At 39.8% G+C, this 12,552-nt stretch overlaps 1 protein-coding gene across 2 annotated transcripts; it reads right to left on the minus strand.

Moving 5' to 3' along the window:
* Window positions 1-6,060: 6,060 nt before the first annotated feature.
* btf3l4 (basic transcription factor 3-like 4) lies at window positions 6,061-11,686 on the minus strand. 2 transcript variants are annotated; one of them, XM_007899952.2, is made up of 6 exons: window positions 11,548-11,686; window positions 9,816-9,879; window positions 9,364-9,477; window positions 8,622-8,823; window positions 7,369-7,428; window positions 6,061-6,458 (listed from the first exon to the last, which is right to left on the minus strand). In XM_007899952.2, the coding sequence occupies exons 2-6, from the start codon at window positions 9,867-9,869 to the stop codon at window positions 6,412-6,414; spliced, it is 477 nt and encodes a 158-aa protein (XP_007898143.1). In that variant the 5' UTR covers window positions 9,870-9,879; window positions 11,548-11,686; the 3' UTR covers window positions 6,061-6,411.
* Window positions 11,687-12,552: the final 866 nt, after the last annotated feature.

Consider the following 12,552-nt stretch of genomic DNA (forward strand, 5'->3'; position numbering starts at 1 on the left):
GGGGGTGGGCAGGGGTGGGGGAGAGCGTGGGGGAGGGCGAGGGGGTGGGGGTGGGCGAGGGGGAGGGCGAGGGGGAGGGCGAGGGGGTGGGCGAGGGGGTGGGGGAGGGGGTGGGCGAGGGGGAGAGCGTGGGGGTTGGGGAGAGCGTGGGGGTGGGCGAGGGGGTGGGGGTGGGCGAGGGGGTGGGGGAGGGGGAGGCTCAGGAAAAGGAGTTCAAATAAAATGCAAAATAGTGCATATGCTGGAAATCTGACAAAGACAGCGATCGCTGGGAGCCCTCCGGGCAGGACAGGCGGCACCTGTGGGGAGAGGAAAGTGGGTCAACGTTTCGGGTCTATGACCCTTCATCAGAACCAAGAGTTTCCCAGAAGGGAATTCAAATGATACTTTCAATCATTTCTAACCACAATTATTCACCCACAAAATAATAATAATCCTTGCATTTGATAACCCTTATCGGGTCTATGAGACATCTCAAAGCGCTTCACAGAATATACCGTGAAGTGTAGTGATTGTGTTTTGTGGGGGAAACATAGCAGCCAATTGCGCACAGCAGTGTCCCACAAACAGTCGTGGATTGAATTGAGTGACCACATTTTTTATTCCTACCAGTCGGATTTTGTAAAGCAAATGATCTCCTAACTTATACAAATGTAATCGTTGCCACTACCAGTTACCGTCTGCATTGAATCGCAGAAAATGAAGTTCTGACAATGATGCCTGCGCACATTCAAATGCTGCTAATTTCATCCCTTATTGCTACCTGATGTCAAGGCATTTGCACTACTGTATTATATTTCTTTCCCACAGATCTGAGATTTTATCTTATCATCTGGTTAGAAATGTCAGCTACAAATTAGACCTGATTAAATCATAATCTATTAAAATAAAAAAGGCCATCCATGAACCGAAGAGCACTGCTCTGAGTCGATGATGCAATGCTGACCTATAATTTTTCTGCTCATTTTATTTCTTTGCATTAAATCTGTACATGGGAAGTAATTGAACTCAAATTGCCTTATGGACAACAGTTCTAGATAGTAGGTATGTGATACAGTACAATAAATACAGTACCACCAAAGTACAGTAAGAGCCAACAGGATTCATTAATTTGATATTAATAATAATAATCCTTGCATTTGATATAGCGCTTTTCACGTCAGGAGGACGTCCCAAAGCGCTTCACAGAACACACTGTAAAGTGAATTGACTGTATATTTGTGGGCGAACGCGGCAGCCAATTGCGCACAGCAATGTCCCACAAACAGTCGTAGATTGAAAATGACCAATTTTTATTATTGTTTTTAGTTTTGAAGGGATTATTATTAGGCTCTGTGTGGAGTAAGGAAACTTGCCCAAGGTTTCGCCCTCTGCCTGGAATTGAACTCAGGTCTCTCGCTTGCAAAGCGAGTGCTCTAACCACTGAGCTACAGAACTCCACAAATACAGATTTTTAGCTCTTTCCCTGTTGTGATTTTGCTCCTCACTACATAGCAACACAGCACACTGCAGCACGAGCACAAACTATGAGACCCATCTTGAACATACCCATAAGTGAGTCAATCTCCTGTTATGAATGTTTGTCAATGACTAACTGGGGTGTATGGGTCTCCTGGTCAACAATTCCCCCAGATAAAAATTGGTCATTCACGTGTAGGTCATTGCAGATCACAAATTGGCTACAAAATATAGTCACTATGCTTTGCCTTGGTTATTGTCAAGCACTTTTGAGACATCCAACTGACATGAAATGCAAAGATTATATCCACTTAAGAGGAGAAAATAGTGAGTGACCTGCTCCAAGGTCACCAACACTGAAAATGCTCCAAGCACTTATGTCGCTGAAATTAGAAAACAATGGGAAGTAAACCCACATTGACTGTTTTATTGCAATACTTCATTCTCTCCCAGAATTAATGTAAGTTGCAAAGGAAATGAGGCACTGATATGCAGACAACTAAGCAAATGTTGGTTGATTTCTTACTATAATTTTTACATCAAAGAATGGTGCAGGTAAAAGGATTGGTTGAGTTTAATGAGCAATCCGATCTGGATCCAAATGCAAGTAAGTTGGCACATGAAAGACTCTCTGCTGGTTTATTATATTCAAGAGATTAAGTGAAATAAAGTTGAAAGTTGTCTCCATAATTCCCACAAAGTGAATTCTCAATCTAGAAAGATGGGAAAGAAACATTAATGGGCAACTCATCCCAGCACATTTCTTCGTAACCAAATACTCTGCGAGTTGCAGGTTTGGAAAAGCTTGTCTGCCGATCTCTTGAGTTAGAGAACGCTGTATAGTATAAGAGAGTCCAGAAGGGGAAGAAATAAAACTTTTAGAAAAGGAAAAAAAAATTGCAGCCAACACACCTTCCAGAGTAAAGGATGGAAATCAAGAGGATTAGTGATCCTGTGTTCTTACCAACCGGTTTAGTAGTCTTAATGAAGTGTCTATTGTAAAGAGAATGATGCACGAATTCCTTTGTTGGGAAAACATAATGTAGAACTGGTGGTGGCGGTGGAAAGGAGATTTGAAAATAATTTTGTTTTTGAGGTTTTGAAACATGTTTCACAAACCTTTTTATAGCTAATTGAAATACCAATAAACCAACAGAAATTGGAACATTTCCATGCTTTTTCAAAAAATTGTATTCCTATTGGTCCACAATGACTGCAGACAAAAAACTTAATTACTGCTCTAAAGGAGACATTATGTTTCAACACCTGTGACTTGTTACTTCAGTCATTTTTCTCCCATCTTCAAGAGTCTGGGGAATATACTAAGTATGCTTTGTTGGTTGTTTCACTTGTGCAATGGAACCACTACAAAAGGAGATGAAATCAGCCTCTTCTTTACAATTTGTACATTCAAATTAAAATGCGAAAGCCATTTGGGCTCCCAGAGGTTCTCAGATTACCTTGGAGATGGATTCTAGTTATTTATTATAATTGGGTAAAACAAGGGTTTGTGGTAACAGACTGGGTCCAGCTTTTGTTCAAAATCTGAAGAGAATGTTATTACATAATTGCATTTTCGTAGTTTGTGAAGTTAAAATCCGCGAGTATGAAATCCTCCAGCTGGGGCCAGTATTATAATTTTGAAAGATTTATCATATTGTACGAAGCACTATAATGTGCTCCAGAATTAACCGCTTACAAATCAATATCCTGAAATATTCTCACAGGAAAAGATCCATTGCACAGATGCAAATTACATTAAACCAAATTAAAACATCAACTATTTCGTTTGCTGTTATTTCTTAATCTGAATTTTGTTAAATAAATAATTTTACACTCAATTACACTTAACAGTTAATCAACTATTTTCATAAAATTGTCGGACCAGCAGCATAATGCTATCAAATTGGATCTTTTACGAAACCTTCAGCTGTTCTAACAAATATTTAGCTTAAAACTGTATAATACATTTTAAAATCATCCTCAGCATTAAACAACTGAGGTGCCACCAGCCCAATTCGCCTGGCACAATTGAGATGCTTTGCCAGTGATCGGTTTAGTTGCTAGATGGAACTGTGCAACCAAAATACATCAGCATTGAAATGCAGAATGATTACAGGTACAATTAATGGTCAATTCTTCTGCCTGTGTTCCGAGATTTTAGATATGGTTACTTCATCAAAATGTTGAAAATATTCGCATCTATTACTTTATTGAAGGTACGTTTCCATTCCTCTCCCTTTCCAAACCTCCTGTGGCAAAACCAGGGTAATATTTTCTCAAATTTGCTAATGCTGCTTTAAATGCTGACTGTCACATGGTATATCAATATGACCAACTGAGAACTTGATTTCACCCTGGCCTCTAGTCCGGTTCAATGACATGAGGGACCCAAATCTATTCTCCAGCATATGCTGATACTCAATGGGTCTGCACTCCCATGATGACATTTATTATTGATAGAATGTCAATACACATATTTGTAATTATGTTAATCTTATTGCAAATGCAGGAAATAATATAAATTTAAGATGGACAACTTGTAATGCCTATACCACAGATCTGTAATGAAAAATCGATTAATAGAAAAGTTGCTCACAAATTGTAAAAGCACTTAACATTTTCTCTCATTTTCTAAACAAAACCATAATAAATATAATCCTTGCATTTGATATCGCGCTTTTCACGTCTTCTAGACGTCTCAAAGCGCTTCACAAAATAATAATAATCCTTGCATTTGATATAGCACTTTTCACATCGGGAGGACGTCCCAAAGCGCTTCACAGAACACACTGTAAAGTGAATTGACTGTATATTTTTTGTGGGCGAACGCGGCAGCCAATTGCGCACAGCAATGTCCCACAAACAGTCGTAGATTGAAAATGACCAATTTAATTATTGTTTTGGTTTTGGAGGGATTGTTATTAGACGTGTGGAGTAAGGAAACTTGCCCAAGGTTTCGCCCTCTGCCTGGAATTGAACTCAGGTTTCTCACTTGCAAAGCGAGTGCTCTAACCACTGAGCTACAGGACTCCACACAAAAAAAGAAGCTGGCCCAATATCCTACCCTACCGAGAATCGAACCTGGGTCTCTTACTTGCGAGGCAAGTGTTCTAACCACTGAGTTACACCATTGACATTGCTGCGTGAAATATACCTAGAGTGTGCTGGCTCACATTCTCAGAGCAAGAGACAGGCAACAGGAAAGTTTGAAATATCTAATCATTTCAGTCAAGGTATGATAATAGAAATCTAAAATAGGCATCCCATCAAATACAGTATCCTTGACAAGTTTCTTTTTAAATTTGCAATGCTTCAACATTGAAAACAGTTAAACTGATTGCTAACAAAAGGAAACTACTGATTCAATATTTTATTTATTCCCTTCTCATCAACCCCTTTATTTTGCTGTGACATACATGCTGAATTAATGCATCTACAGGTGTAAATTTGGCAGGAAAATCAGAGCCTGAACCTGTTGAATCAGGCACCCAGCCAAAATAGCAGCTTGCAGTGCAGTACTAACATTACTAACACTTCTAAACATACTGAGTTCCAATATATCTCAAATGAATTGAAATGCTCAATGCCTATTCATTCAAACCCAACCACTTGAGTAATTATAGTCAGGAGGTCAGTGTTGTGCAAACAGAGTAATCCAGGATGCTCTAACGTCTAGCACCAGTACATATACCTCAAAATGTTTGACAACCTACAGACAAGCCAAGTTATAGGCCTGAATATCTTCAGCCCAGATTAGCTAACTGGTATAAGGAGAAAAGCATCAAGCAACCCATCTAATTTACACACACCAGATTAGAATGCCTGTTGAAATTCATCATTCTTTTTTGGATTAAAAAAAATCTTACACAGCAAATAGTGCCCAAAAAACCTTGGACTTTTTACATTTATCTGAGCTTCTGGTTTGCTATGTTAATTGCACCTCTAAACAGTAAGTGTAACTGTATGCCATGCATCTCATTTCAGAACAGACTGATTTACAGAAAATAAGTTTTTATCGTCATACTTCACAGCTGCCTTATATCCACTGCTATCAATGGCTGCAATCAATAACTTACCTGTACCATTTTAGATCATAATTTAATCAGAACCTGAAATAACACTGCATTAATAAAACCAACTGCTCCCTACCCTCGTAACTAGTTTTTTTTAAAAAAACATGCAATTATGCATAGCAGGAGCCACAATCCAGCAGTATAAGAGAACTTGAACACAATGCTAGGTGAGCACTGCATAGTCTGAGATGCTTTCCTTTATACGAGTCATTAATTAAAAGATTGCATAGCATGATCTGTAGAGGGAATTTCTCCTGGCCAACAATCCTACACATAAATCGCATCATAACCACTTATCCATTTATGTCTCTGGTACTTGTGTAGGTTTGCTGTATCTGTACCATTATATATTTCAACAACAATTTGCAGTAACATAGCGGCCTTCACATAGGATAACTTCTCAGAACATACTTTCATAAGCCCCTTTCTAAATTCCCCTTGTTTAATTTCTAGAGCTTGCATTTGTCATAATCAAGACCTTTTCATTTTAAATTTTCAGTGAAATGAAATTATTCACACAATATGCCACAAGTTAATCAGCCCATTTTATTTGTATTTTATGTGGGAAACCTTAAATAAGATTTTTTTTCTTCTTCAGCTTTGCTCACCACTGCATTCGCTGTCTATTTAAGTTGCGTTAAATCCAATCTCACAAATTTCAGACCAAAAAAAATTCTGCTTTTAAGTGCAAAATGCAAACAAGTGATTTCAACCAATTGAAAAAAATGCTGAACATTCAGCATTGTTAAAATACAAAATGCCTTAGTTCACTGTATTCATAACCTTGTGATTTTTCATTCTCTAATATCAGTAAAACGTTGGAATCAATTTCCTTGTTTGTACAGTCTTTATCCTAGCCTATGGTCTGCCAGCAGCTTTAGTTGGCTTCATTCTTTGACGCCTCATCAAAATTTTCAACAAGGTCTGCAAAATACACAGAAGTTTGTATTAATATAGTTGTAACATGCATTTCAAATTTAAATATATAAATTTTAACATACAGTATTTCAATGTTTAATATTTCAAACAATTAGATAAATAATAATCCTAATATTTGGTACAAAGTTCATCAATACATTTGAACTTAGAACAAATCTAATGTGTTGGGAGGAGCTGGAGGAAGAATAATTTGAAAACAGCACCCAGAGTAGTGAACATGTCTAATTTTACTGCACTAAGTTCCTTATACTGTTATATGCAACTTTGCCAAATAGGTGGCACATACCTTGCAACAGGTGATGCCATAAATGGGGAACTTCTGCAGGTATATTGCTGGTAGGAGTTGCTTACCAAGAGGTGCATGCTCCAGGAAAACCAAAAAAATGTTTTGATTGAGAATAGCATGCTAAGAGACAACTTCATTGTGGGATACTTAGCAAGACTGAAGCTCGATTCAACACTTAACTGTTTGGCACTATGGACTATGGGGGATAAATGACTCAATTATGTCAGCAAGATTACATTTGCTGCAAATCCTGGGTCCTCCAAAATACATTATGAACATGTGTGAACATTCACAGAACTATTAATGCACTACACCAATTTGCACTTAAAAAGCACCCTCCACTCAGGGTAGAGTCTGAGCTTTTACCACTAGCAGAATAATGCCAAGTGCTGGGCAACAAGTACATAAACTTGAGTGACAAACTTCATACAGCTGCAAAATTTGGTTTTGTAGCAAACAGAGACTTAGTACTGAATGAACATAGCTGAATCCAAGACTGCAAAACAGTAGCAAAGCTAAATCTTTGCCAACAGTGTTCAGTTTTAAGCCAGACGTTTCATAGTCAAACTAGCAATTAGCAGCAAGAATAAATCCTAATGCGTTATGTACCTGGGACGTCGTCATCTTCTTCATCGATGTCTTCGGGTTTGGGCGCTTTATTATCCAAAACTAAACCAAACAACAAAAACATTTTTAAACTAATTAAAATTAATTGCTTTGCTGATGTTGTACGTTTTCAAATTGAACTGCTGCTAATAAAGTTACACAAACAGTGAGAATATTAACTTGTAGTGTCTTGTCTGGCACAATTCTTGTTCCACAGTTCTCTTAAAAACAAAAAAGTTATACTCACACTACCAAATGTATTTCCCCCAGCCCCTCCTTGCTATACAAATTCAATGTGATGACCACCCCACCACTATACCAGTGTGAACAAAGATACTAAGTGTTCACAATGCCATATAATTTGGAACCCTTCCTACCCACCTTACAGTGAGTCAGAATAGGCACTAAAAGCACCTTAGAGTAATAGAGACAAAGGATGGAATCGAGCCTAGTTTTATTTTCCTAGCTAGATTGGAAAGTGCTATAATGCACATTAGCACCAGATTCGCATCAGATATTCGGAAGTGTAATATTTATTAGTCACAAATTAAGAGGGAAACTGCAATGAGGACACAAGCAAAACAAGTTGGACTAAACTCTCTCTGCTTACTTCAAAGAGGAGCCTTATCCTTATCTCACATACCACTGTTAGAGCTCCAAGGCATGACTCCGCGTGAAGAGCACTACATAAATGCAAGCTGTTGTCATTTTGAAAGTCTGCAGTAATTAAGCATTGTTTTCAAGTTTTCAAAGATAAGGGAAAGGCATTAAACCAAACCTGTAAACAGTTGCTGCTCGCACATGTTATGCTATTGCCATCTCATGAAATTGAATGCTGGCAGCACAAAGACTTGATACAAGAGTGTCAAATAAGCACGAGATATCAGATAACCTAATTCACCAACAATTCAGCGTCAAAGCTGCAAAAATCCCATTCTTCAGGTTTACCATTTGAACATCACAAAAATGTTCAGCCTGAAGGATTTCTCTGCTGAATTCAGGCTCAAATAACTATTCAGCCTGGACAGGTCTAATACACTCTTCGTAGAAGCTTAATACTTTAGCATCAATAGTGTCTACACAGATTTGCCAACTGTCGGTATGCTTTTTAAAAAAAACACTTCAGGCAACACAAAACTTAATACTCAAAATAATACTGAAAACTTAAATTATAATTCAACAGCAAAGGTACTAGGCAATTGTGCAAAGAGCTTTCGAAATACAATCCCACCTTCGTAATGCAAAGAAAGAATTACCTTGCCGTGGCAACTGCTCAGCTAACTTCCTAAGACTTGTTAGACTGTCTGCTCCAAGCTGACTGAGAATGCCTGGAAGCATTTCTGTGATCTGTTTAGTCTCTGCGTGGCCGGTAATAGCGAAGGTATTGGCAGATAACGAGGCCTGCACTTTGGGGTTATTGAAGTGTATGACCTGCCCATCATCTTTGATCATGTTCACCTGTTTGGCACACAAAGAAAAATCACATTTTAGTACCTCACCCAAGCGACAGAAAATCTAGATGATTGTTTTCATTTCCAGCTGGATGCCCAAAATTAAACTATGGCCCCTTAATTACAGTGTACATCCTTAATTAGTGCCTGTGGATCACATTTAGGACCTCTCGTTATGTGGACCAGTGCCACAAGTGTACATACCTACTAAACTATCAATCATTTTTTGTGAAAGAAAAAAAAAGGAGATAAGGGAGGAATAAAGGACCTATTGTAGAGCAACCTTCCTGGAGGGCTGGGAATGGTGTCTGACCCATCGCTTGATCAGGTATATTTTGTGGAAAAAGTACAACTACAATGAAGTACTATGTGCAACAGGCTACACTAGACAAATAGCTGAAACAACAGGCCAGGAACACATCAAGATTGTGCTTGCATTGAACTCACATATTCTGATCAAACTTTTGATTCAAACGTAAGAGGTCTACCAAATGAGTCAGGCTGACATCTTAATTAAGTGCACTCTATGTTAATTCTACCAACATACCTCTTCAATTCCAGCAATATTATTCACTGCCAGTTTCTTCAAGGAACTTTGCAATTTCTTGTCATCAGCTGTAGCTGTTCTATGTACTACCTTCTTCTTTCTGCGAGCTGTGCCCTGAACAATTACACCAAATTAGCAAGTTAACCAAGCTGAGTCAGTGGATATTGACACTAAAACATCAAACCTTGAATGGCTGTGTGAACTACAAATGGAGCTTATGATAATTAACTATCAGAAAACAATAGCATTTACATCATTGACAAAGCTCATTCTTTCACAAACCAGTTTACATACAATACTTCTGTGGGAGCAGGGAATGAAAAATCAAAACATATCCGTTCCAGAATCTAAAATTGTGTTTAAAGTATAAAAAAAGTAACAACAGAAATTGCCTCCTCTAATATACACAATTATTATCAAACTACAATAAATAATTAAGGCAAAAGTCTTACCTTTCCTCCTATCCGGACCTGAGCCTGTAATTTAGCTAATTTTTCTTGATTCATAGTCTTTATCCTTGGGAAGAAAAATTAAACAGAGTTAACTCAACTTGAAGCAAAGGTGAAAGAGACTAAGAATAGTACTGCACTATAGCTTCTCTGTGCTAGTGCATTAATAGGACACCTGCTTCCTCTTCCCTGCAGGATGAGCTCTCAGTCACAGCCTGAAAGTTAAGGGTGGAAAGTATAATGCAACCCATGCTTTCCTCTTCATCTTGTACAACAACTAGTAGAAGGCTCCATAGGGACACTGCCCTGGAGCAGGAGCACCTTCTTAGGTGGGGCATGACAAGTGAGACACAGTCCTAAATATGGGGGAAAGGGGAGAAAATATATTTAAAGCATTTTTAAACTTTACTTCATTTATTACTCCAGTCTGTTAGTTCTGGATGATCCTGTGGGCAGAGGGAGAACATACTGCCTTACAACCATAAGTTTGGATTACACTATTCCCAACTGTCACTTACTTTCCACTATATCCACAAGTAATTCAGACTAAAAAAATACACAATTCTTCAGTCAACTAAGTCATGGTTGTGAAAATGGACTAAAATGTCTACAGATGAGAAGAAATATATTAACAGTAAAACAGGTTACATTATGATGCAAAGCAAGCTTTTTATATTTCTATTGAGCAATGAACCCCTTTCATATAGTTATACACTTTTTAAACTCATTTATCAGGGGAGGGTGGAATTTTGCACGGTATTTCTAGTTCTGGGGAATAATGCCCTGGACAAACACAAGTGTTTCGAGGTCATAACAGAGACTACACAAAAGGCTCCGACAATGGATTCAACTAGAACTATTCACAATTGATTAGTGGTTGATGCTATTGTCCACTTTGCATCTACAAATCTGAAAAGAGGATTTAATTAAAAACTATTAATTGCAAACCTTGAGCTTCACAACTTCTACACATAGTCAGTCACATTGCAGAATAAAAGATGGGTCCAACATCGCTGGACCTGAAGTACCGAATTCCCACTTCTCGTGCCCAGCCATAAAGGCTTCATAGTGACATTGCCTCGGAGCAGGAGCACCTCCGTAGGTGGGGCATAACAAGTGCCCACCACCACTCTTTACAACTTGCATCTCAGGCAGACAGAACCTGTTCTATAATAAAAATAATAACCGTTGCATCTGATATAGCGTCTTATCACGTATTGTTGAGACATCTCAAAGCGCTTCCCAGGGTATACTGTAAAGTGTAGTGACTGTGTATTTTGTGGGCGAAACACAGCAAATGTAAGCCTGAAAGAATAAACCCAGCAGGTGGCGAGTTTTAAAATAGGGGGGGGGGAGGGGGGGAGACACTCCTCAGGCCGGGGTCAGGCACGAGTTAGTTCACTGCACTCTTCGCACTGGAGTCGGGCCCGCGGCCTAGTGGCTGCACCTCTCTGTCTCTGGCCTTGGGCCCCACCTGACACCGCCTCCTCCCCCTCACACACCAGGAGCAATGACAGGATAACGGTGCAACCGCTCCCCCCGGTGTCTCCCCCCCCCGGGAGCCGGCGCCCACCACACCCCCCACAGCCCCATCAGCACCATCGCCTCACGTAAAAGGTCAGCGGCGCCCCAGTAAGTCAGTAAGTGACCGTCGCAACAACAAACTTTTCCTTTTTCCTCTCTCTTTCTCTCATAAACACGCGCGCGCATCACACACCCGCACAACGCCGCACACCTTGTAAAGTGTGTGTACTGTTATCCTCCCTCACAACACAAAGCCCCGACTCGGGAACACACGCGGCGAACAAGATGGCGGCGGTCAGACCCGGGCGGCGAGTGGCGGGCGGCAGGAACAGCCAGCGCGCCTGCGTCACCGCCTGCGTCAGCCGCCACGTGACGCCTCCCTCCTCGGCCGAGCGTCGGTTCCCACGTGATGTCAGTCGGCGGCGTCACGCGCCACGTGACTCCTCCCTCGGTCGGTCCCCACGTGACTGTTTTATTGGGTCAGACTGACACACGTCATGAACCCACCGACAGTTTGACTTCATTGGGTATATCAAAGAACTATAAATGTGCAAATATGACAATAATAATCCTGACATTTGATACAGCGCCTTATCACGTCTTTGAGACGTCTCAAAGCGCTTCACAGGATATACTGTAAAGGTAGTGACTGCGTATTTTGTAAGCAAAAGGCAGCGGCCAATTGCGCACAGCACTGTCCCGCAAATGGATTGAGTGACCAAATTATTATTAGTGTTGACATGAAGATAATCTCAACTAAAAATTGTGGCATAATTTATTTCTGGAAAAAATTGTAACCTCATTCTGTGTGTCTCACTGGGGATAATTGTAAATGGTTTTGCAATGCGTCCGTTTACTCTAATGGACAAAGTTAAAGACTCCCACCCAGTTGGTTTTGGACCAGACATAAGACTTTAAACAGAATTGTCTACAAGGAAATCTGGATTTGAAAGTAGAAATCTACTCTGTTAGTCATGATGTGAACAAATTAGTCAAATTATGTTTTTTAATAATAATGAATCCATGGATTGCTCCTTCCACCCGCCCCCATCCTGCTCCGGTTTCATTTTCGGTGGAATAATGACTTTGGGCGAGCATAAATTTAAACTAAGCATCTTGGTTTTTAACCTTCCTCCCTTCCTCACTCCCTTCGCCTCGTCCTCTCTCTCTCTTCCTATGTTCAGATCCTGGCCGAAGACCTTTCTTTTTGATCGCG

Source organism: Callorhinchus milii, unplaced genomic scaffold, assembly GCF_018977255.1.
Source record: "Callorhinchus milii isolate IMCB2004 unplaced genomic scaffold, IMCB_Cmil_1.0 Scaffold5, whole genome shotgun sequence".
Lineage (NCBI taxonomy): Eukaryota > Metazoa > Chordata > Chondrichthyes > Chimaeriformes > Callorhinchidae > Callorhinchus > Callorhinchus milii.

Coding starts and splice junctions, on each gene's coding strand:
- btf3l4 (XM_007899952.2), bottom strand. CDS start 9,869: ATGAATCAAGAAAAATTAGCTAAATTACAGGCTCAGGTCCGGATAGGA. Junction 9,478..9,815: donor AGGTCCGGATAGGAGGAAAG/GTAAGACTTTTG, acceptor GTAATTGTTCAG/GGCACAGCTCGCAGAAAGAA. Junction 6,459..7,368: donor AGAAGATGACGACGTCCCAG/GTACATAACGCA, acceptor TGTATTTTGCAG/ACCTTGTTGAAAATTTTGAT.